Below are 26,174 nucleotides of genomic sequence, written 5' to 3' on the forward strand. Positions count from 1 at the left end.
TTGGATAAGGTGGAGTGAGGCTGAGATGGAAATGGAAGGAAAAATATTGAACGCGAAAGGAAGAAAGTGATGTAATAAAAAGAGGGAATGTTTAAAATAAAAAGTGACAGTACAGAAAAGGAAGGAGGATAAACAAGGAAGGACAGCATGTTTCAAGTAATCAAGCAAACTATGAGGTAAACAAATTAGGATGTAGGACGAAGGGAACAAATAGAGGTAAAACAGGCAAATAAAGTGGTGGAAATACAGAAGAAAGGAAAACAAAAGCAAGGGTAAATAAAATAAAAGTAACAGCAACAAACGTCAGTGAAGAAGGAAGTAGAGTAATGCCTTTCATCCCGACTGCAGATGAAGGACAGACGGATGCTGGTTCAGACTATCGAGGCCCCACCTTGCTGAGACTGTCCAGTATCTGCAGTGCAGGGTTCAGCACCGTCTCCTCCCACCTCGACACGTCCGTCACATCCAGGCCATACACCGCTGGCACGTTGTCTCCTGGTCCTAAAGGCACACACACACACACACACGCACACACACACACACAGGTCAAACACACACACACACAGTTTGCACACTTGTATTTTACAAGGCCAACATGAGCTGCCAAAAATGTTTCTTCAACGCCATCAAACCGCTCCCTACCACCGCTAAGTGTTGCGTCTTTACAATGTGTTTGAGTTGAGGTTTTCTCACAGGCAGCCAGCGTACTTCACTTTCACGCTCGTCAACAACACTGCGGCATCACTCGCATCAAACGGAGGTTGACTTGCTAATTATGTAGCTGATTATTTGACAGCTAATAAGAAACAAACATTTCATCAGAGAGGATGTCTTCAGGATGAATCCAATACAGAGAGGGAAATGTACAGTAGCAGTGATGTGCTGGAGCCGCACCCTGAAGCTCTGTCAACCTGCTGACTCACACTGGCTCGATAATGTCTCTCCCTCTCTCCTCCCACCCTGAAGCTCTTGCTCTCTCTCTCTCTCTCTCTCTTCCCCCCCCCCCTACCCCACTAACTGTTCCACCCCCGTGTTTCTATTTTGCAGCAGTCAGCCGTCTCCAGGTCAGGCCTCGGCTTTAAACAGCAGCACTCGTCCCTGCCCTGGTTGTCTGTCTCTCTGTCTGTCTCTCTGCATCAACAGCCACTGCCCTGCATTGATTGAAGACACAAGGATGCTCAGGAAATGAAAGCATGCGCAACTTGTAGAAAAAATGACTTCAAACTACTGCAACTGTGTCAACAAATATTATCCTACAAGAGTTACAAAATAATATAAAGGGAAAAGTAAATCATTTGAAGAAAACATGAATTAAAGGTCCCACATTGTGGAAAGTGAGGTTTTTTGATTATTTTGATTATTTAAAGCAAGTCTCGTTGCTATATAAATACTGTTTCAAAAAGCTTGATTTATAGAGAAATGGGTACTCCAGGTCGCCAGGACTTCTGTACGTTTGTGACGTCCCAACTATACGGTTACACTCTGTGTAGTTGACTCTCTGCGAGTACCCGGCTGCAGTTACGCTGTGAAGCTGGCGACAGCGCAGATGCAGAAGAGTGGAAACGCTGACCAATCAGAGGAGCCAATCAGAGGAGCCTGGGCTATTTGTTTCTCGAGAGGGGGCCTTAAAGAGACAGGCGCTAAAACGGAGCTCGTCAGTCAGAGGGTGAATCCAGGTATATTCAGAGAGCTTGTTTGCACTAAACAGTAAGTATGGATTTTGTCGTACACCAAAGTATTGGGGACTTAAAAATGTTGACCTGATGATCGCGCAAGTGGAAAAGCCAGGTGGTCACCAAAGTCAGTAGGATTCATCCTCTGGGGACCACGAATGTCTGTACAAATTATCTAAGAAATCCATCAAATATTTGTTGTGCCATTTAAATCGTGACCACAGCGGTGGAGCGACTCATCGACAGAGCTGCAAACATGGCTTAAAATTAAAAAAAGACACAAAGCTGAATCTAGTCAAGAGGCGGTTTTTCCTATAATATAAATGTGTTGAAGAACGCATACTGTGCAAATGAACCCCATTAACCTGTACGTCTTTTATGTCTTAATCCTTTCCACACAGAGACTGAACTGTGGAGTCGAGGGCAGCAGACGCCCAATAGACGGGAGTTACTCTGCTGGGAACCGTCTGGGACGCCAACATTACTGAGGAATACAGAGTGCTAACCGTACAACTGCTCATCTGTGCAACTTACTGCATTGACAGTGTGTGTGTGTGTGTGAACAATGAGCGTCTTCACACAGCCACGCCCGACAGCCATGAACTTAAATTTTGGCCTCGTTTTTGGCACACGCCACACTCCCTGTTGTCAAAATTTGTATATCGTTGGTTTAATGTCAGCCAAAACATGTGATGTATTTCATTCATTTTCCCTGTTGCTTTATTGAATTGCTGACAGAAGCAAAATAATCACAAATGGCAGCGTCTAAGCGCTCCTGCACCACTTTGCTTCCCAGCATGTGTTTTCTCCGTGGAACCCACTTATCCCCAAACACTGTCTGGCATGTGTGTTTATACAGTCAATTTGTTGACCGCGTGTTTTCTTAAAAACAGCACTGACTGTTAATCAAAGCCTCAGGTTTCACTGGTGTGGTTACTGTGTGTGTGTGTGTGTGTGTGTGTGTGTGTGTGTGTGTGTGTGTTTCAGAGGGGAAGTCTTTTGTGTTTGTGGCACAATAGCAGGCAGGTGGCGGCGGCGAGCGTCACCTGGCATACCTCTACCAGACGCACAGTTGGAGTCCTCTCCTTGAGGTGCCCTAATAAATACTTCACCTCGCTTGCCGCCCTCCTGTTGTCTGCTCTCTCTCTCTCTCTCCTTACTTTGTTCTTTCATCTCTTTCAACACCACTGCCCTCCCACAATTCCCTTTTGCTATCACCAACCTCCCACTGGGGCAGAGTGGTAACTAGAAGGGAGATCATGTGTGGTGGGTTGCCAGATGCTGGATGGAAACCCTTCCACCCACCTCCACCATTCTTGCTTGGGGATCTGGTGAAATTGAACCCTTCTAATCCACTCTGTGTTGAACGAGGGTTGATAAGAAATGCAGAAAGGACAAAGAGGAGGGTGGTCAACAAACACACACACAGTGAGCGTTGCCTTTCAAGCACACAAGGGAGATTGCCAACAAGAAAGAGCATCTCCTGTCGCCCGGCAGCTGCTTGCCAGAGCTGTGTGTGTGTGTGTGTGTGTGTGTTTGTGTTGAACCAGTAGTCCACCTGTTGCAACAAACGGGCCAGGAGTCATTTGCTGCGTCATCCCTGTGTTTGCTTCACTATGAAAACTCAACTACCAGCCTCTCAGCGCAGCGTCCTCCGGCCCAGCTGTGCTTCTTTGGCTGTCGTCCACACTGGAGCACAACAGCTGCCTCCGTTCGCTCAACAGCCTCCTTCCTCTTTTTTTCGTATAGTTCCTCTTCCACTTTTTGTCTCCCTTACCACCTCCATTATCTGTTGTTCCCGTTTGATATGTCAAGGATATTTTTCTGCGGATTCGGCCGAATTAATGATTTGTTTTATCCGTTGGTTTCGGTGGGCAAAGACTGAAGGAATCCCAGCATCCCATTATGGAGCTTCCTCCCCTTTACTCTACATCTATTAAAGGAATACTTCAACCATAAAATGACCATTAGTATGTGAATTACTCAACACGCGTTACCTTTTTCTTAAAAAAAGTTTGAATGAATGGAGGTAAATGGGGCTGCGTTTAACAGCGAAACTATATCGAAACATGCGTTTGCAAAATCTCACACAACTTGTGGAGTTTAATACAAGTCTAATTTATACAGTCGCATGCTCACTACTTCCCAAACACATGCATCTTCACTGAAACCGTACTATTTAAAACACCGTGGACTGTTTATATGCTGAAGATTTTAAATAGTAAGGTTTTAGCAAAGATGCGTGTGTGTGTTTGGGAAGTAGTACGACAGGATGAATGAGACTTGGATTATACTGCCCGAGTTCTGTGAGAGTTTGTAAACAGATGTTTTGACGTAGTTTTTCTGTCGTTAAATGCAGCAGCTGTTAGGCTCGTGAGATATGACGAGCGTATCGTTCAACGTGATATTGGTCCGCACGCACACGATACATTTATATTGCTGTTAGATTGCTGCTATACAAACCATTTTTCACCGCAGATGGAATGTTGTTTTTGCAAAACTAAACGCCAACAAATACGGACAGAAACTGAATTTTCCGTTTGATAACAACATGTTCATTTTGAAAATCTTTTTTCCAACAAATCCGGACTTTTGGACTCAGGACGGAGATAATTAAAGAGACGAGGTCACGGCCGCTGCGTCGCTCGCCGTTTGTGTTTGAGAGAGAGAGGGGAAGAGAAGGTGGATGCCGGTGGACGATTGTACGCAATGTTTCTGTACGTTATTAACAATTGGAATGTGAACAATATGAATAAAGTTTACACGGCCGTAGTAATTAACCATGTAACTCCAACAGGAAAGGTGTCCGCTCTCGCTGGCTAAATGAATGCAAATACAAAATTTGCCGATTATTTGGTACCAAAAGAAGAACAGATCTCCATTTTAACCCCGTGTGTCGCTCCCATCTGCTCCAGCCGTCTCTTGTCTCCCTCCAACCACCCCCCCCCCCCCCACAGGGGACGAGGTTGCATTAGTGTGTATGCGCACATGAAAGGTTCACACTTGCCAGAAAACAAGGGTGTGTAAACTCGCCTCACACCTGTTGCCCCGGCTGTATCAGATTACCTTCACTCTCCATCCACCCAGCTACCCATGTGTCGTTTCTGTCTCCCTCCCTTCATCCTTCACTCCCTCTCTCTCTCCCGGCACTGAAAGATACCTACACCCCTGTTACTTAACACTCACGAGCCCTCAGCCAAACTGCACCTGTGTATCCTGGTTACAGGCAGTGTGTGTGAGTTTGTGTGCGTGTGTGTGTGCGCGCGCATGCCTTCAAGGGAATTAAAAAAATATATATTTTAGGCGGCTGGCACCCTCCCCATAAAATGTGGCACTTATTAACATTAATATAACCTCAATTAAATTTTCTTTATGGGTAATTAAATCTACTAATTAACCATTCCCCTTTAACCACACAGACACACATGTCCTGTAAGCGTAGACCCGCATACAGATGCACTTAAAAGGCAAGACAAATGAAGCTTGATTTAATTTGCGCTGGCTGACCTGCTGCTTAAATCCCCACAGCAACCAAAGTTGAGTCCACCAAGAACCACGTATCCTGCTGAGAAGTATTTAAGACAGCGAACGCCCACCTGCACCCTCACCGACAGCCGCTGCTGAAATCTGTGAACCGTAAAACTAAGTTAAAGTTGTGCCTTCGAGGCACGCCGTCGTGTGTTCTGTATATTTACGTGCAGATTTAAGGATCGTTTCCGAGCTTCTCTGACCGACTTGTTTGCCTGACTGAGGCCCTCTGTCATGTCCAATTTGTCTTTCCCTTTGACCCACTCGTCTCTGTATGCTCGGGTTGGTCTTCGTAGCCCCCGGTGACCCTGTTGCACGAGTTTGTGTGGTCGGGGCAAATTCCCGGCAGCTCTGTAATGCTTCAAGAGATTAGCCTGCTCAGCTGAGGCCCGCTGGCGTCTGTGTGAGTGTGTGTCTGTGTCTGTGCGGGGCTCAGACGAAACAGAAAAGAGGTCAGCAGTCACAGCGAGGGAGCGAGGTGAACGCAGACAGAAAGGTGGGATGAGCGAGGAACAAACCCTTCTGAAATGGATGTCAACATGTGGAAGTGAACACAAACAAGATATTTTACAGGAAAATAGCAGCATTCTATATTTACATTTTTACTCCCCCACTCAGGTGCGGGGATTTGAAGAATAATGTCTGTTGGGGTAAAGGAGATTTTTTTTTCTCAAAAAAAACCCCTCAAATTTTGCAGAAATCATAAAAAGACGCAGACGTGTTTCCTTTGAAATAAAAGAGCATTTGATCCCTCGGTCACAGATTTGCTCCCAATTTGGAATTCAGCAGCTGGAATGCAGAGCTGACTTCTGCCTGAACGCCCACTTAAACACGGGCTGACAACAGCATTTACTTTCATCACCTCACGACCGTTGCAGGTTTTGCAAACACAGCATGACGGACATGGACACTTCCATGGTAATTTGAACGGTTTTCGAGGAGTTTCAGACTTGTCACACACTCCTGCCAGCTCTACTAACAGGAGTGATTGTTGCAAATAACAGTCGAAATGTAAAGTAGTCGCTAGCGCGGACATCCCAGCAGCTACTGCTGTGAACTGCACAGCAAAAAACTGCAATATCTACAGGTATTCCTGTTCGGGAAGCTGTCAGGAAGCCTATTCTCCTTGTCCTGATTAATGCACAGTTGTTTTTGCCAGAGTACACATTTCTTAGATCTCTACAAAAGTAAATAAAATGTATTGACTTGACAATGTTCTTGTTCTGAAAAAAAGAGCAAGACAGACGGGGACACGTTCACAGCACTTTGGGTGCTTTTTGAGGCGTGCCAGCACATATCTTATATCATCACCAGTAGTTGTGACCAGTCTTTCCTGGGACACTTGATGGGAAAGAAAGTTTCCGATTTCGAGTCGATCTCGTCGGCTGCCACCTGTCGTCTCGGGCCGGATGCTGCAGAGAACCGTCTTGCGCATTGTTCTGAATTGAGTGTCAGTGCAGACAGGTTACTGCATATGTAAAAGGTATGGGAGACATGTGATGAAGACCAGATGGTGCGTGCAGCGGGCGGTCAGAAAGAGGGGTATTGAGGTTTAGGGCCTGGCGTGGCCTAAGCCACTTGGGCCTAACAGGATTAGGAGGCTGGGTTACTGCAGGGCAGACTGCTGGTGGGACACAGAGGCCAGGTTTCCGTTTGAGACAAAGAAACACACTCGGCCTTTACATACATTTTAAAACACGTCTGACTTCAAGGGGTTGTGACCAGTGTGGGAAATCACCACCTGACAAACACTGGTGGACTTTGGCTGTGTTGGATGCATTTATCCACTCGGCAGTGCCACAACCAGCCACTATAGTTATTTTCTTCATTCAAAATCAATCCTGAAGTGATTAAAGTGGTTCATTTTAATCCACCGATGAAAAGCTTGACAAAAAATTGTGCGATGATTAACTAAAGATATACTCTTGTGATATTGCCTCCAAAAAAAATCACGGCATGTAATGGTGTTTTGCAATCCTGCTGTGCAAACAGACACATGAATATACACACACACACACACACACACACACACACACACACACACACACACACACACACACACACACACACACACACACACACACACACACACACACACACACACACACACACACACACACACACACACACACACACACACACACACACACACACAAAACTCTGTACCCTGGAACACAACACGGTGTCTGAGAGGCCTAAAGTGCATCTAATGAAGTGCATGAATCTCATCTTGTTAAAGAGAGTGCTGATTGCTAAGGAACTGTGGGCTGACACACACACACAGGTGGCTGAAGGGTACTCACGTTTAAGGAAGCGGTTACGGACCCATTTATTCTGTTTGCGGGCGAAACGTCTCGTAGCAATCTTCAAAGCTTCTATACCTGGAGAGAGTTAAAAAGGAGGTTGTCATAGATGAAGGGGAGACGGGAGAAAAATCATTGAATAGATTCTTGTGGTTGAACCAGTCAACCAACCGGTGAATCTAAATCCATCTCTCTGACTTTGATCAAGTATTTGTCTGACCTTTGTCTCGGAGCGCGTCGTTCTCCTGCTGGCTGCTGCTTTCAGGAGCGGTCAGGTAGTCATGAAACTCCTTAAAACCGATCGACTGGAAAATCCCATGTTGGTAGTTCTGACTGGAGAGGAGAGAGGAGAGAGGAGACAAGGAAATGAAACTTTATCCATCAATAAAAAAAAACGTTTCCGTCTCCAACTTGACATTTCCAGACACACGGTGGTGACTCAGTTCACCTTCTCGTCCTCTATCTCTCCTTCCGTCCCTGAACAAAGAATATCAGTCTGAGCAGATGTGAGGCCCTTCGGTGGACAAAGTGACAGGATGACATTAAAAGAAATTGGCACTGGCAGAGTGGCCCTCGGGGGCCTGGACTCAGTAGCCCCATCTCCAAAAAAAATTACGCTAAATACAACAAAACTGCATTGAGAATTACGTGTCAAACATAACCAAGTAGCCTTGTTACAACGTTAACCACGTGCTTCAAACTGTCTAAAACTGTGACCGTAATCTGGGAGGAAATACGTTTCCCCCCAAACGTAATGGAGAGTGCAGTTTAGTTGTATTAGAAGGTGATTTTGTGGGAGACAGGGCTGCAGCAACCTGACCAGAGTGACATCCGGTTGGAGCAGAAGCCAGTCAGACAGTAAAGACAGAATATTTCTGTCCACGTCAAACCACATCTCCCTGATTTGAGCATTGCTGCCTGTTCTTTTTTTGGTGCAATTGGTGTGCATGTTAATTTCAAGGAGCTGAACCATTTCTGATTTAGAGTGATTGCAAAAATAGTCGATTATTCTTTCCACTGCTATCAGACAATGTTTTTGTTCTATAGTTTTTTTCCAACGGTTGACTTGATGGATGACAGATCAAGTCTGCTCAGTGTCTGCAGAGTGTTCTGCCATGTTCCCGTAGGCCGTAATCAAAAGAATGTCACAGTTTAAAATGATAATTGAATTGCTTTTACAGTTCTACAATGATCTGCACAGTTAATGATCATTCGTAGTTCATGGGCGTGATGCACCCTTTGGCAGATGAATTGTATTCTGATAATATTCAAGTCATCACACTGAACATGTAAACTGTCAACTGCTCTTTGAACCGACTTATAGATTTACTTTCATCACATCCGTTTTAAATTCTTGCCGTCAATTATGTCTCTTCGTAGAGAGCTTTTAATGTTCTCCTAAATAATAAAAGAAAATGACCATTTTTAGTCCGCAACTTACACTTGTAACAGAAACAAGAGGAGGAAATAACAAAAATAAATCTGGCCAGACGGGCAGAGACAGAAATTTGAGAATAGCAACACAGCACAGGAAATGTGGAGTCAATGGAGGGAAAAAAAGAGAGACAGAGGAAGGGAGGGAGAGATTTGACCTTGATGTCTGGCCACAGCAGCCAGCAGCAGATGGAGACTAGAGGGTGAAGGAGAGAAAGACAGAACCAGAGGAGGGGAGGGGGGGGGGGGGGGGGGTAAAGTGCCGGGGGGATCAGATTGCTGAGAGGGCAATAGTGATGGAGGAGGAGGAGGGTGCTGGTGCAAGAGGTGGGATGGGGTGATGAAGGAAAGGAGGGACGAAAGAAGAGAATTGACGGCTTCCTTGGCTTCGTTCCAGCAATGCATCAACTCCCCCCCCCCCCCCCCGCAGCCACACCCCATCAACGTACAATATCAATATCTGCTGCTAAGACAGACCCACAGCAGTGTTCAATATCCGTTTTCAGCCATCAATAAAGACCACTTACATATTTACATGTTTAATGTCACACACTGAACAATTCTTATTCAAATAGGGCCTCTTCTGCTGCAAGTTTGGTACCGTAGTTGTATTAAATACCAGTCAAATGCTAAAGGCCGTGCATCGTGGTGATCTCCACGCACATCACCACTCACAGTGCAGGAAATGGTGATTCCAGACCACTGAAAGCACCCAGTGTGCTACTGGTAATGAGGTTACTGTTGGGGAAATGTCAGGGAGAACTTGGCAATTGTGTGAAAGACAAAATATTAACATTATCTCGAAATAGCATCTTGAACGCACAACGCACGCTGTGAGTCATTTGTTCCACCGTGACGTCCATTCAGCGAGAGGCTCTGAGGTAATTAGCGCCGATCACCAGACTCCCCTGTTGGTGCATATGTCCTATGGAGGGTGCTTATCTCTGCAATTATTAATAATCACTGGACATCCTGAAGAAATATCAGTCCCATCTGAACTAAACTCGCTACACTGTTGTCTGATTCTAAATTGGTCTGCAGGCCTTTTGGGAGACGGCAGCCAACAGAACAGAGTGACCTGTCAGAGGGGGGGGGGGGGCGGAGGAATAAATAACTGGATAGCTTGTTGACCGAGGTTCCTTTACTCTTATTGCCCCGCTTACAGACTGGATGTCTGGGTCTTTCATTTAGATGGGGACGATGAGAATGCGATATTGGACTCGTTGCACAGACACAGAGTCCTTTTAACGCTCAATAGCAATGACGACAGACAGAGACACGTTTATGGTTGACATGCACCACTTGCTATTTTATTGGCCAATTACAATTTTCTCTCTACGACCCATCACTGACAGCAAGAATCCAGACAATGCCGAAAAAGTCAGTGTAAACTGTAAAAAACTCTAAATGTTATCCTTTTACTTTGTTATCGTCATCTATAGTAGTTATTTAAACAAAAACACACAATTCAAATGATGAGGAAATAAATGATTGTGAGAAAACGTTATTTTTAGCTTTGGGTCTAAAGGACCTTCATCAGATGAAGCTATAAAAGGTCTGATGAAGGTCCCTTAGACCCAAAGCTAAAGAGGTCTGATGAAGGTCCCTTAGACCCAAAGCTAAAGAGGTCTGATGAAGGTCCCTTAGACCCAAAGTCTGATGAAGGTCCCTTAGACCTAAAGCTAAAGAGGTCTGATGAAGGTCCCTTAGACCCAAAGCTAAAGAGGTCTGATGAAGGTCCTTTAGACCCAAAGCTAAAGAGGTCTGACGAAGGTCCTTCAGACCCAAAGCTAAAGAGGTCTGATGAAGGTCCCTTAGACCCAAAGTCTGATGAAGGTCCCTTAGACCCAAAGCTAAAGAGGTCTGATGAAGGTCCCTTAGACCCAAAGTCTGATGAAGGTCCCTTAGACCTAAAGCTAAAGAGGTCTGATGAAGGTCCCTTAGACCCAAAGCTAAAGAGGTCTGATGAAGGTCCTTTAGACCCAAAGCTAAAGAGGTCTGATGAAGGTCCTTCAGACCCAAAGCTAAAGAGGTCTGATGAAGGTCCCTTAGACCCAAAGTCTGATGAAGGTCCCTTAGACCCAAAGCTAAAGAGGTCTGATGAAGGTCCTTTAGACCCAAAGCTAAAGAGGTCTGATGAAGGTCCTTTAGACCCAAAGCTAAAGAGGTCTGATGAAGGTCCTTTAGACCCAAAGCTAAAGAGGTCTGATGAAGGTCCTTTAGACCCAAAGCTAAAGAGGTCTGATGAAGGTCCTTTAGACCCAAAGCTAAAGAGGTCTGATGAAGGTCCTTTAGACCCAAAGCTAAAGAGGTCTGATGAAGGTCCTTTAGACCCAAAGCTAAAGAGGTCTGATGAAGGTCCTTTAGACCCAAAGCTAAAGAGGTCTGATGAAGGTCCTTTAGACCCAAAGCTAAAGAGGTCTGATGAAGGTCCTTTAGACCCAAAGCTAAAGAGGTCTGATGAAGGTCCTTTAGACCGAACGCTAAAGATAAAGCGTTCTCTGCATAGATTTAAGTGTGCGGGTATTTATTCTACCAGTTTGAGCTTATTTGATATTTCCAGCACCTTTTTTAAGATAAAGCCGGGTCAAGCGGTGGTTATCCTGCATAACTGCTTTCATTTAAAAAAAGTTGTAATTATGTATTATAGCCTTAGAGCTAATATTAGGACGTTAAACAGGTCATAATTCCCTCTCTATGTCTTTTATATTCCTGTGAAAACATCTCCTTCAAACAGCTGTATTTAATCAAGTTTCTCACCAAGATTACATTTGAACACATCACGATAATGTTATATTTCACCTTTGCCTAATACAGATTTCTTTTTCTGAATAGAGCTTCATAATAAAATCAACATAACCTCCGTTGACGTTAGCCGTTAGCTTCGTTATAAGCAGGGCCGCGTGGGAAGAGACTGTGTGATCGACAGACGAGTCAGTCACTGCGATCACTCCGAGCGTCACGCAAGTTGATGAACTACAATACATTGAGGGTCTGATTAAGTTAGCTGTTATACCAACGACGTAATGTGTAAACATTTAGATTGCACTTAAACCCAGCCGTGGTCATTTTCACAGGGTAGTTGGTCAGATAGTTTGGCCTTTTACACCTTTTCTTCTTCTACTCTCACAATGCGGGATAGGAGTGTAAAGTGTGTGGGGGGGGGGCACTGGGCCCTTACACCCCCTAGAAAAATCCATCTGGCTACTTGGTGTGCAGATCTTTCTGTTTTAATTCTGCTAGATATTTGATATTTGATCCAGCATCCATCGGACACTGGATTTGACAGCACCTAAAGATAATATCTCACAATCGGGTTGATTGTGTTCCTTCAGGGTTGTGGACATGTTTTCGCTGCAGATTTGTTACCTGTCGTCCTGGACTTTCTGCCGATTGTAGCGGACATGGAAGTCTCTGAGCTCCTCTACGAGTCCAGCAGACAACATCTCATCAACTCGAGCATCCAGCCGCTTGTCTAGAGCTGCAGGGGAACAGGGAGGGAGAAACAAAACACCAGCAAAATGAGACAGACACGCGTGAAAAGTTAGGTCAAGCTGCACTCAAGCTCCCGTAGCAACGTTGACATTTCTGTTGTTTTGGTAAACAGCAACAACAGTAACAGGGAAATCACCGTCCATGTCGGCGTGCAGCCAGAAGATGCAGGGGTCTGGGTATCTCAGCGGCCCCCCGAGCCCATCGCCTCCCTCCTGCCCCCTCTGCTCCTCCAGCCAGCGGCTGTGAGAGACGCCCGTCTCCTCGTGGATCTGAAGACTCCTGTGGACAACAAACACGTGAGCAGAGACGTGAAATAAAACACTGTGTGGAAACAACCAAACAAACACAAATTCCTCTGATCTCCAGTAAACTACGAGTTTACATCCCAGTCCCCGTGCGTCGGGCCTCGATGGGTAAACGGAGATCAGTTAAGTTAAACGTCCACTCATCCATTAAATCCAGTGTAAATGAAAAGTCTAGTTTGACAGCAGTCTCAATGATTAACACAGCAGCAGCAATAAATTCAAAAGGCAAGACGGGGGTATGAAACGCAGATTAAAAACAACTGGGAGTATGAATCACACCGTTGACATTCAGCGAGGGCTAAGATAACTTTCGAGACGTTAAGATTAAAATCAAGAACAGTCAGCCGTGCCTCGCTGCACTCGGAGGTTATGAAGAAAAGATGATTCCTGTCGTCTCCTGTCACCCAGGAGAACAGGGTAACCTAACCTGCTCACACAACAGACCAGAGTGCACTGGCTGCTACTCATCAAGAGTGTGTGTGTGTGTGTGTGTGTGTGTGTGTGTGTGTGTAAACAGGCTCTCGACATGTCGGTGTGGACTGGGTGGAGGCCATATGCTGTGGCTGTCAGCCTGAGACAGAGCCCCTCGAATAAAACATGAGGAAACTCAACAATATCTTGAGCTACTCCGATAAACACACTAACTGACTTCCACAAACACTATTCTATCCCAGTGGCAGAAAGAGCATTTTCCACAGAACTATGTTTCCAATGCAATGTCACTTGGACAAAGTCAAATAGCTTCAAATTGAAAGGAATAGCTCTCTCATAAACACTATGAATTGTATTTGGTATAGAAGAAGAGGACGTAGTCACCGGGACGTCAGCCATTGGTTTGTGGACTGCCGTTTTTTGGAGCCTCGAGTTCGGCATTTCGGCCGTCGCCATCTTGGTTCTTTGCAACCAGAAGCGAGTACAAACAGAACGCTGACTGAGACATTCTTATTTCATGTGGCCAACTTTTCCGACCCATGCTCGTGTTGTTTTTAGTGTAGAAGTTAGTTTACCCGCTGTATCACCTGGCTATCTTGCGTTTGTCATTGGGGTGCAACATGGCCGCCATTTTGGGGTCGACCTCTGCCAATCGTTTGTGTAACTCGGCTCCTCCCAGTTTCTCCAGCTCCAGCTTCCTGTTTGCAGCCTCATCTCCTCCGTCCACTGGCTCCTCGATCTCCTGCTGCAGCGAAACACATTATATTTAACCTCACTTTTGTTAAAAGATGAAAAGCGGCCGACGTCATCAACGTTTTTTCTCTCATGGTGATCACTTTTGCTGCTCTGTTTGATCAGGGCCTTAAACGTGTACTGTCACATCTTTAAATTAAAGGGCCAGTGTGTAGCACTGGAGATCTATTTGCATCTATTGGTGTTTTCGTTACCTTCAATTTGAGCCGTTTATACATCTACATAGGGAGCAGGTCCTCTTCACGGAGCCGGCCGCCATGTTTCTACAGTAGCCCAGAATGGACAAATCAAAACACGGCTCTGGAGAGGGCCACCGTAGATCTCCTACACACAAAGTTTCACTTCATTTCAATCTGCAACCTTACCGCCAGATGCCACCAAATCCTAAACACTGGCCCTTTAAGGTATTCAAATGGTTTTTAATACAATATCACAAAGCACCTTCCGGCAGTGGGTGAACAAAAATAAGAAATGAAAACATGAATGAGATAAACGGTGTCAGGGAGACGCGAGAGAATGAAGAGAGGTGTGTTTGAGTTGCACTCACCGCTGTGTTCAGCAGGACTCTCCACAGCAGAGACTCTATGTAATAGTTTGTTCCTCCAACAACGACCGGCAGTTTGTTTCTGCTGTGCATGTCATCAACGTTTGGAGGGCGTTAAGGAGGAAACTGATCTGGGCACATGTCATGTACACGGATCCCACGGTGGTTTCACCTGTTGCTAACACCAACAGTCTTTACATGAATGCACCACAATTAAAACCCACGTTGAAATGAGCTCCTCTATGCTGAATTGCATACAACTCCTCGAGCTATCAATTAACTGTGTCAGTTAACTGCACATTTTCAACTGCTTGTAAAAGGGATGTTAGAATCCTAATGAGACAGAAAATTGAGTCCTAATTTTCCGACCCTATTTCAGGCATCAAACCTAAAACACATAAAAAAAACAAAAACAAGATTGACATTCGAGACGAGAGAACCGGAAGTGCAGTCCGGCTTTTGGACTCATTCCTGCAGCTCTCTATGAAGAACACTGCAGCAGCAGTATTAAGATCAGCATTGACACTTCTTCTTCTTATCAGCATTTACAGTAGCTGAGTGCAGCGTGGCTGATGTGACGATACACTCTTAAAGGAGGCCGTCGGACCAATACATTGAGTCAATTACAGCTTAATCAATTAGGTGAGTCATTGGTAAGTTGAATGAAAAATAGCTCTATTGCTCTGTAGCTATTTTGATATTTGATTATGAAAGTGATTTTTGGCTCAGAGAAACTATCCTATATTTCAGAAGAAAAAGCAAAGACTTTGTTATACTATACTTTATGAATGGAACTTTGACTTCACCTGACTGGGGAAAAGGAGAAAAACAAAGAATATAAAATAGTTTGTTGTCCTCTCTGAACCCATGTGCCCTCATCCTAGCATCATATTTAACTACTGACATAGCTATTAAAGGCTTCAATTGGGTGCTTATGAATAATTTGGGATTTAAAAAGCACTAATTAAAAAAGAAACAAAACAATTATATGAAGTGAGGCTCAAATTGAGTGATAACAGTCTTTGTAATGATTCAATAAAGCACCTGTAAGAGATGACAGAAGGGACTCAGCTGGTAGGATGATTATTAACGAAGGGTTAATCATCTCATCACCCCTCTGATCTATCTGAGGCGGGAAAATCACCGTCGCACGACAGTCAACTGAATTTATTTGGGTTTTGAACAGACGTCAACATGGGCGACTGGAAGGTTTTGGTGTTCATTTTTCATAAAACAATAATTAATAATTGATGATTAATTAGTAATGAAAATGATCATTAGTTGATACTCTATGCCAGCAAAGAGTTTGGTTCACCTCCTAAATCAACACAGAATTTGAAAAGACCTTCCTGCTCACACACACACACACACACACACAGCCGGCCACACCTTAGTTCCCTTACTCTCCCCTTTCTGTCGCATCTGCTCTCATCCTGCACCTTTCCTTCTCCGTCCTCCTTCCCCGCCCACCTCCTCCACTCAGAGATAATCAAATAACTCCTCAAACAAGGTAAACGCTCATCAGCCATCATCACTCACCTCCTCTCTCTCTACACACACAGAGAGAGAGAGGGCTGCATCACTGTGCTTGCAGAGGCAATGGAGCAGGAGAGGGGGGGGGGGGGAAGACAGAGAGAGAGAGACAGAGAGAGAGAGACAGAGACAGAGACAGAGACAGAGAGAGAGAGAGAGATCGCTGACAAGCGGTGAGGAAAATTCGAGGGAGGGAAAACAGAAAGAGGGCTGCAAGATTGAGAGCAATAAAGCAGGAACAGAGGAGGGGGTTAGTTTATGTGAATGGCATGTTGAGTGAAGGATTGATAGCTGATGATGCGTCATGAGGTCCTACGTCTTTGAACTCCTCAAGCTTGTCAGCCTTCGCCAACTACCCCCCCCCTCCCACCACCACCTTCCTCTTCTCCCCCGTCCATCGTCCCTCTTTCCTGCTCTAGTTTAAAAATCCTCCACATCGCGTCTCTTTCCCACTAATCTGTATTCGTCTCTTTCCATTGCTCCCTCTTCCCACCAGCCAGCTCGCGCTGCACTGAGCCTATTCTTGGAGCTACCGCAGCCCCTCACCGCACTGGTGAGGGTGTGTGTGCGCGCACGAGAAGTGTGCGTGTGTCTTCCTAGATCTATTAATACCGCCTCTAGTTATCGCCTCCTCTCTCCACATCTGTGTGACGGCCGGTGTCTGCGGGAGGGTGTGACTGCACAAAGTGTGTGGTTCCTATACAAATATCCTCTCTCTCTCTCTCTCATATGCATTGCAATATTACATTTCACGTGTTTCCAGGCAAAGGATATTAGAGCCAGGGCTTTGTTCCTGAAGTCCACCACCGTGTAGCTGCTGACCAACGGGTCCACGAAGCTGATCATGTGATGTCTGCACTGGGCGCGCTCCTCAGCCGTCACCTTATTGGTGATGATGTCGAGGCCCTGGTACACCTGAAGGGGATGAGAAAAAAGAACCACAAAAACACCATGAAGTGAATGAGAATCATGGAAAACCAATGCTTTTATATGCAGGTTTCATTTCTATCACAAAGGAATATAGACGGATGAGCAAACTAAATGAAATTCTCAATATCAATGCACTCTTAGGACATTTTTTCATCCTCGAAAGCATGAATCCCTGGCTAACACTGAAAAATAAATAGAGTCCATAAAACAAATTGTGCAGGAGATTGAAATCCCTGCCAGCAGTAGGGTGTGTGTGTCTGTTTATCAATGTCAGAAGCTGGTTGTTATGGAGGAAGAAATGAGGAGCGCCGTTTGTCGTCCGTGTGAAATGGCTCCGGCCGTCACACCTCCTCTGTCCATTTCCATCATCACCCAGAGAGGAGGGCTCCCTCGTGGAATTTGACAGCGAGGTGTCGTATACAGTAGTCCGCCAAGATTCGCGCACACACACACACACACATTAAAAACGTGTGTGTGTGTGTGTGTGTGTATGTCTCCAGATACAGACAACTTTCTAACTTTTCCAGAGGTCTTTTTCTGTCCTTCAAAAGTATTGTTTTTTTAAGGTGAGGAAAATAATAAATACAAAGTCAGGGGGAAGAAAACGATTAAAACGATTAAAGACTGAAATTAAGAGGACTAACACAAATAAAAGACACAGGAGGAGATGTATGGCAGTGTCAGTCCATGTCAACGGATGTGTTCAAAACACTTCGATGTAATCATGCAGGTACAGCAATATTCTGACTGCTAAGACACAAAACTTATTTGTATTGATTTTGCAGTTTTACGACACCAATAACCAGGTTGTAGATGGCAAAATATCAACATCTCCTGTGACCCCGCCCTCCACACAGCATCTGTGTGTAGTGTGTGTGGCTCATAAAGTGGTGAATCAGCCTGAAGTTGCCAGGAAAACTTTGAGTCAAAAACTTCACAAACAATTTGCTCAGCAGGCTGAAACCTCTGGTTGGATTCAGTCTTGAACTGAGTAAAAGCGTAGTGAAGCAGTCTATTGTTCAGAGTAGGAAAATACAGCCTTTGATTATAAGCAGTCGCCTTTTGGCAGCTCCAAATGAACACACAAGTATCATTTGTTTTACAGCTTGAAAGAATGAAGTCAGTCTTGACCGTAACTCATTATTTCCCTTCGTGAAAATTTCCCCCACAGCGACAAGGACCGCCACGGACGGACGGACGCAGTTCAGACCCGGAGCAAAGCTGAGCCTCACTGACCCCCCCGGGAGCCAACATCAACGCCACGCTGCTGGACAACCAGGCCCCAATGATGCTGGGCCCACTGGAGGGAAGGGAGGCACGGGAGAACCAGAACCAGGGCTGAGCCGGGCCGACTGTCAGACCTCTGCAGTAAGTTGAGAGGTTTTGTAAAGGGACGCTGGTGCTCTGAAACATTACCGCCTCTGTCCACAGGGACAGAATTAAAGTTCCTCTTAGCAGCTTTAATATTAGGACTAATTAGCAGTGTTTTCAAATCAACTCATGGAGCCAACGGTAGCTAATTAGACTGACATTAATTAACTACAACTGATTTAATCTGCCAGCAACAGTTGCGGTTTTTGCCAGCTAAATCGACAGCTGCTGCTAAAGTGGAGAGAGCTGTTCTAGGCCATCTCTGTCTGAGAAGACGTAAAATTACTAAGAATTCAATCGGTAATTTTGCCACCTTTATCACTGTAAACTGCATATTTGGATGTTTGTGTTTTTATAATTTGCATCAGCTGTTTAAGTTTTAAGTTATTCATTTGGGCCAGACAGTGGCAAGACATAAGTTGGTATGAAATGTCTTTTCTAAATTTCATATTTGAGTGTAATTTCCTTTCCTGTCAGTTGTGCTGTGTTCACACGACAAGCAACAAAAGCAACAAAGCTACATTGCCGGCGAGTTGCCATTTAAGTGTTGCCCAAGCACTTCTTTGCGTAATTATGTCGTTAAATAGCACGGAGAACCGGCTAAGAGAACGCTGAAAGATGGAGCGGGACAGGGTGAAACAAAAACATACGATTGGTTCACGCGTCACCGCGTCATTGGAGAGCAGAAAGAAAAGTTAGTGTCGCCCGGAGTGTGAAAACACAGCACGAGGCAGAACGTGCGCAATCGTGAAGAAGATGAAGTATTGTATTCTGCAAGGTGAGCCCACATCCTCTTGAATACCTCCCAACTTTGTTACCGAGCACCTTCCGGTCGTCTAAATCGTATATTTCACTGTTTAACCCAACGTGCATGCGATGGGGGATCACTACAGCAGTGTGGCTTGTTGATCAGACCCTTGGTGAAAGTGTGTGCGGGTGGGTTGCGTGTACTTCACCAGTAAGGAAGGGCAGAACAACCCAGCCGGATAAATTATTCACGACGCCTCTGCACGACACCACTGTCAGCCATGGGAGGGGGGGGGGGGGGGGGGGGGGGCGCAAGGATGGATGGACAGATGAAGGAGACGGAGATCAAATGAAGGCTGGTGAGAAAAAGGCAGATAGAGATGCTCTCGGAGACAGAGAGAGGTTGGCATCTCATTCATGTGTGTGTGAGAGAGAGAGTTAGTGAGTAAGAGTCACGCGTGTCTCATTTTGAGCCACAAACCTCCCAACTTAACACACTTCCTCACATGACGACAAGAAGACAAAAGCTCTCTTTAAAAACACACACGCGCTCTTTTTTTCGTCCATCTTGACTCAAAAAGTTTCGATTCTGTGCAAACTCCATCTGCTGAAGAAGACCATGTGATGTGACAGAGAGCTATGAAACAGCTACCGAAGTACAGGAACTTTCGGGTTGAGCTTTGCAGGGACGACGGACGCAGCCGATTGGTCGACAACACACAGAGCGCCGCTGCCTCCACTTGTGTGGCGCTTCATTCATAAAACAAGGAAGAACTCTGGTACTGATCGGTTTAGGACCGTGTTAGGACGAGGGGAGAGCCTTTTTCTTTTTTTTGTTAACATTTAAAGTGAAGTCAGGCTTTGCGCTCGGCTTCCCGATTCATTTTTAAAAAGAAAGAAAGAGAGAGAGAGAGAGAGAGAGCAGTAGAAGAGAGAGAGACAGCGCAACGGTGCTGTAAAGACAGAAAAAGGTTATTTTCTGATTGTTTTACGGCGGTTAAACAAATAAATACCCATCAAACACTCAACAGATCATTTACTGTGGAGACACTTTCATTTTAGTCTTCCCACATGCATCAGTAAAACTAATAGTTCCTTGAAAAGTAGACCCGGGACTAAAATTACCAGGAACTTTTCGGTCTCCGCGCGGCTAAAACTAACCTTTTTCTTCCAACTCTCCTCCTCTCGTCTCCATCCTGTCATAAAACACTTTAGCTCCTCGATGTGCATTTATGCGTTCTTGCGCGAGAGCTTTGCAGAAACAAGATTTTGATTTTAATTTCGCTTTAACGAGGACAAGGAGACCCGAGAGTGAGAGCAGGCAGAGGAAGACCGTGGAGGGTGCATCAGAAAAATGAAAAGAGCCACTTGAGTGGAAGATATGAGGAGAAAAATGCTTTGAGGGGGGAGCTGCAAAAGAGAGGGGAAAAGAGGAAGACTTGTAGTCGAGGCGGTGGAACAACAACAAAGCTAATCGTGCTCTGGAGGAAAATAAAAGAATGAATGACTTATTGACAAAATGTGTGCCGAGTTTCAGCGGATGCTGGTCATATTTCACATCATCTAAACTAGAAAATCCACAATTTCTACGAGGATGTCGGATATTTTAACTGGAAAGAGACGAAACAATTCATCGACTGTGAAACTGTGGGGTTTTTTTTTTTTCATAAACGTTCTGATCTTATCGTGTTGTGTCATTTCATTATCAATGAAAAATACTCAAGGAAGTGTAAGGAGTGTTTTCTGAGAAGAAGAAAACTCGGTCAGCTTTTCTAATTCCACACGTCATAACTCACGGCCATAAACTTCAATGGAAAGCCAGTATAGTGTGGGTTCAGCTGTCTTCTCCTTCCTGTCTCGCTTTAAATGGACGTGAATGGATGTGACCATGTGGCCTTGTGGGTGGGTGGGTGAGAGAGCGAGCGTGTGTGTGTGTGTGTGTGTGTGAGACAATGAGCTCAGTGTTCGAGCTCTGCAGAGCCTGCAGCCGGCCTGCCTGGCCAACCTTACGCCCTGCACGAGACAGCTGTTCCTCTGCAACATAAATAAGGAGGAGGGGGAGGGGGGGGTGGCCAAATGAAAGAACGAGAGCAAGAGAGACTGCGAGGGGTGAGGAAAAAAATAAAGAGAGAAAGAGAGCGAAAACTCATGGTGACATGAAATAAAATAAGATTCAGAGAAAGCCAAAAGCAGATCAAGGGGATAAAACAGATCTTTCAGATTAGTGTTCGACCAATATTTCATGTATTTTCAAAAATGACCAGAGATTTCTCACTGAAGATGACCACAACAGACCATACAACAGACCATGTAAAAGATCTGAAACGTTATCCTGTATAATTATTTATGGGCGCCACATGCAGACACTGAGCAGACCGAGTATCGAGATGTCACTGATGCACGCACAGTTTTCTCTTCCGCTGCTCGTTCATTTTCTTGCCGAGAGTTAGCCGAGAAGATGGATACCATACATCTCATATCTGGCCGTTAGACATTAAGCTACCTCGAGCAGACGGTTAGCTTAGCTTAGCACAAAGACTGGAAGCAGGGTTTATCCCAGAAAGGGCTGAGCAACACTCGGATGAGTGGCTTTGTGACTAAAATCTGAATAGCTGGTCCACCTTAAAAGGTCAGTCCACCTTAAAAGGTCAGTCCACTTTATAAATCAATGCAACCTCTATTACCGCAAGCGGTTAGCTCCTTTATTTAGCCAATCAGGACTGTTCACAATGTAGCATTAACAAGGTGCACGTGCGAGTGTTTAACCACAGGTGTGTAGTACGAGTTTGATCACGTGCAGTAGCGATCGCACAGTATGTCGGGATCGGGTAGCGAGTGAGAAGAGTTGTTGTTGTTGTTCCTATGGTGGCCAACATGAGCTGATAAATGATAGGACGTTCGGGATATTGGATCGGTGTGCATAGGACCGCGTATTCACCGATACCAGATCCAAGCTTTGAGGCTGGATCAGAGGCGTTTACAGGTATCTGGTTAACTACAATTATTATTTATTTTGCATTAAAATGTTGAAAGGTGTGATGAAAAACAACTGCAGTCGACCAGAGAAGAAGACACTTGGTCCATATTCTGACCCCTGGACGCTTTACACATCCAAACGCCAAACTCTAAGCTGCATTGCTTTGTTTCTACCCTTCCCTCTGAATCTTTTTCTCAATTACACTCACCACAGAATACCTATCCGCCTATTTTTCTCTTTTTTTCGCCCCTTCTATCCTTCCCCCTCAAGGCACTATCCCTCAACAATTTATCCCTCCATCTTCCTCTCCCCTCTCTGTGGGGAATGGCCCAGTAATGCCAGACTAATAAATCATTCATGCCGTAGTTTCTCCCCTCCTCCTCCTGTTCCTGTTCCTCGTCCTCGTCCTCCATCCTGCCATCCTCCTCTCCCTCGCTGCTTTACTGTAGCGGCTGTGACCGCACCACCACACCCGCAGACGGAATATTAACACACACACAACAAAAATAAGAGTTAACCAGCCCTCGTTTTTGGCTCAGGCTTAGATTACTTAAAAAAGATGCATCATAAATCGGATGTGGGAGGCACAGCATCGCCTGAGTTACAATACAAACAGATACGTCAAAGCCCAGACAGGTCAGAGCCACACCAGACAGATAGAGACACACCGGGAGGAGGGAGAGAGAGAGAGATGGAGAGACATGAATATAAAGAGAGAGAGAGAGAGAGAGATGGAGGAAGAGGGATGACTGCAAACGAATTAGAGGGATGTAACACATAGCTGCACAGTATTTGAGTGTGGGATGTGTTTAATACGTAGATAAGCAGTTGGTGTTGGTGCATAACATCCTCTGGCCAATAATAAGCCTAACCTTTGAAAGAATACCCCCTCCCCTCAGCAGCGGTCAAATCAGTCGGCTACATCACCATCACATTTCCAAATTTACGACTTAAAGGCAAATCAGCCCCTTTGTACTTTTACAAGAAGACCTCCTTCACTCCGCTTTTATGGGACCGTTGTGGGTCGAGATGACACATGACAGGTTCCCTGCTGAGTCGGCCAATTTCTCACATTCAACACAAAGCCACGAGCCTTACAAATTGTCTGCCTTTGTCGCAAGATCTCCGCTGCTCATCACTCCTTTCATAAAGGCTAAAAAAGCAAGAAAAAAAGGGGTCACCGGCCACCAATGCGTCCCGCCGCCCCACCAGCTAAAGTAACGCAGCATACGTGTGCATGACCTGTTAAAGTAACGGAGCATACGTGTGCATGACCTGCTAAAGTAACGGAGCATACGTGTGCATGACCTGTTAAAGTAACGGAGCATACGTGTGCATGACCTGCTAAAGTAACGGAGCATACGTGTGCATGACCAGCTAAAGTAACGGAGCATACGTGTGCATGACCTGCTAAACTAACGGAGCATACGTGTGCATGACCTGCTAAAGTAACGGCGCACACGTGTGCATGACCTGCTAAACTAACGGAGCATACGTGTGCATGACCTGCTAAAGTAATGGAGCATACGTGTGCATGACCTGTTAAAGTAACGGCGCATACATGTGCATGACCTGCTAAAGTAACGGAGCATACGTGTGCATGACCTGCTAAAGTAACGGAGCATACGTGTGCATGACCTGCTCAAGTAACGGAGCATACGTGTGCATGACCTGTTGAAGTAACGGGAGCATACGTGTGCATGACCTGCTAAAGTAACAGAGCATACGTGTGCATGACCTGCTAAAGTAACGGAGCATACGTGTGCATGACCTGCTAAAGTAACAGAGCATACGTGTGCATGACCTGCTAAAGTAACGGAGCATACGTGTGCATGACCTGCTAAAGTAACAGAGCATACGTGTGCATGACCTGCTAAAGTAACAGAGCATACGTGTGCATGACCTGCTAAAGTAACGGAGCATACGTGTGCATGACCTGTTAAAGTAACGGCGCATACGTGTGCATGACCTGCTAAAGTAACAGAGCATACGTGTGCATGACCTGCTAAAGTAACGCGCATACGTGTGCATGACCTGCTAAAGTAACGGAGCATACGTGTGCATGACCTGCTAAAGTAACGGGAGCATACGTGTGCATGACCTGCTAAAGTAACGAAGCATACGTGTGCATGACCTGCTAAAGTAACGGGAGCATACGTGTGCATGACCTGCTAAAGTAACGGTGCATACGTGTGCATGACCTGCTAAAGTAACGGCGCATACGTGTGCATGACCTGCTAAAGTAACGGGAGCATACGTGTGCATGACCTGCTAAAGTAACGGAGCATACGTGTGCATGACCTGCTAAAGTAACGGAGCATACGTGTGCATGACCTGCTAAAGTAACGGAGCATACGTGTGCATGACCTGCTAAAGTAACAGAGCATACGTGTGCATGACCTGCTAAAGTAACGGAGCATATGTGTGCATGACCTGCTAAAGTAACGGAGCATACGTGTGCATGACCTGCTAAAGTAACAGAGCATACGTGTGCATGACCTGCTAAAGTAACAGAGCATACGTGTGCATGACCTGCTAAAGTAACGGCACATACGTGTGCATAGGGCTGGGCGATAAATCGATTTAATCGATTAATTCGAATGTGTGCTTTAAGGCGATGTGTTTTATTGAAAATCGAGAAAATCGCCCCCACCCCTTTTTCCCGTAGTAGAGTGCGCGCGCATTGTTTACAAACTAAAACAATGGCGGCCAGCAGCTTCACTGCTGCCGCCGCCACCTCACAAAAACAACCCAGCATTTTGGAGACATTCACCAACTGTACTCCGCATGAGAAGAAGAGTGCCCGGTGGAAAGCCATCACGGATGCAGTCGCGATGTATATCGCAAAAGATATGGTGCCCATATACACCGTGGAAAAGCCGGGGTTTATTCACCGTCTCAAAGCTTTGGACCCCAGGTACGTGCTACCAAGCCGTAAACATTTTTCTGACGTTGCCTTGCCTCGGCTGTACAATAGTACACGCCAAAGGATCTCTGCGGAGCTGGAGGGGATGTCATTCTACTCCGCAACAACTGACCTGTGGTCCAGCAGGTTGACCCAGACACCGATCCACTTGACTGGTGGAAGCGTCACCAACTTAACTTTCCAAGGCTAAGTACTTTAGCAAAGAAATACCTCTCTGTGCCAGCTACAAGTGCCCCCTCTGAGAGGCTTTTCAGTGTGTGGGGGGGGCATTGTTACATGCCACCGTGCATGCCTGAAGCCAGAGGTAGTAGACAGGCTTGTCTTCCTGGCAAAAAATATTTAGAAAAAACATGCACTACTGTTTAATACTGTTGGTTATGTTGTGAATGCACTTGATTTTGTTTACATGCACTTATTTACTGTGCAAAATATGTTATGTTGATGTTAGATCAGATGTTGCACTTTTGAAAATGTGAATGTTAAAGGGTCATATACATTTTATTTCATGCTGTGTTTGTATCAGTGTATTCAGTTAGAAAAGCTTACTGTAAAAAGTTACATTTGCACAGTTGTTTACAATGGAAGGCTACTATTTAATGCCATTTAATGTTATGTTTAATTTAATTTTATATTTAAATGATTCAGGCAAACAAAAGAGTGACCAAATACTTTTTGTATACTACAGGCACCTTTCTACAATGTTCAGGTTTTGTTTGCACTTTATTTTTATCAACCTACTTGGGAAAATCATCACAAAATAAAAGAAAAAATTGTTTTCAACAGCTTCTGTCATCTGCAAAAAATTTTGGGGGAAAAAAATCGATTTAAATCGTGAATCGGATTTTTTGTAAAAAAATCGGAGATTTTTTTTTTAGGCCATATCGCCCAGCCCTACGTGTGCATGACCTGTTAAATCGCCCTTTAGGACCTCGGACGGCCCTTTCGTGTGACACGCCCACGCATAACTCAAACGCACCCTCTTTTTACTCCCTGCTGTGAAACAACTCTTTTCGGGGCAACATTGTGTTGTTGGTTAACGCACTGAACAGGTGGCAGTGAGTCGGAATGAGAAATCTGTGCACAGACTTTTGTTTGGAGGGAGGAAACGTGAATAATTCAGATCTTTCATCAAGTATTCACAAAATCAAGCTGGTGGTTTTCTGTGACTTAGCCAGTTTATTCATATTCTGAGTAGACTTTGCATTACTAATGATTAGATTCAT

The 26,174-nt window shown here is 45.2% G+C and overlaps 1 protein-coding gene across 3 annotated transcripts in view; it reads right to left on the reverse strand.

The window, feature by feature from the left end:
* trit1 (tRNA isopentenyltransferase 1) overlaps positions 1-26,174 on the reverse strand; it is a gene marked incomplete at its 5' end in the record, with an annotated part of 34,438 nt that overhangs the window by 3,947 nt on the left and 4,317 nt on the right. The window contains 9 exons of one of the 3 annotated variants that reach the window (XM_079287690.1): positions 392-501; positions 7,505-7,582; positions 7,725-7,837; positions 12,308-12,419; positions 12,570-12,712; positions 13,758-13,915; positions 14,471-14,569; positions 16,775-16,915; positions 20,210-20,348. In XM_079287690.1, the coding sequence (XP_079143816.1) occupies positions 392-501; positions 7,505-7,582; positions 7,725-7,837; positions 12,308-12,419; positions 12,570-12,712; positions 13,758-13,915; positions 14,471-14,569; positions 16,775-16,915; positions 20,210-20,278 (1,023 nt within the window). Of the gene's footprint in view, positions 1-391; positions 502-7,504; positions 7,583-7,724; positions 7,838-12,307; positions 12,420-12,569; positions 12,713-13,757; positions 13,916-14,470; positions 14,570-16,774; positions 16,916-20,209; positions 20,349-26,174 lie in introns of those variants that run through there. The other 2 variants (XM_079287689.1, XM_079287688.1) reach the window with 2 other exon arrangements.

The sequence above is a fragment of the Melanostigma gelatinosum genome (genome assembly GCF_949748355.1).
Source record: "Melanostigma gelatinosum genome assembly, chromosome: 17".
Classification (NCBI taxonomy): Eukaryota; Metazoa; Chordata; class Actinopteri; order Perciformes; family Zoarcidae; genus Melanostigma; species Melanostigma gelatinosum.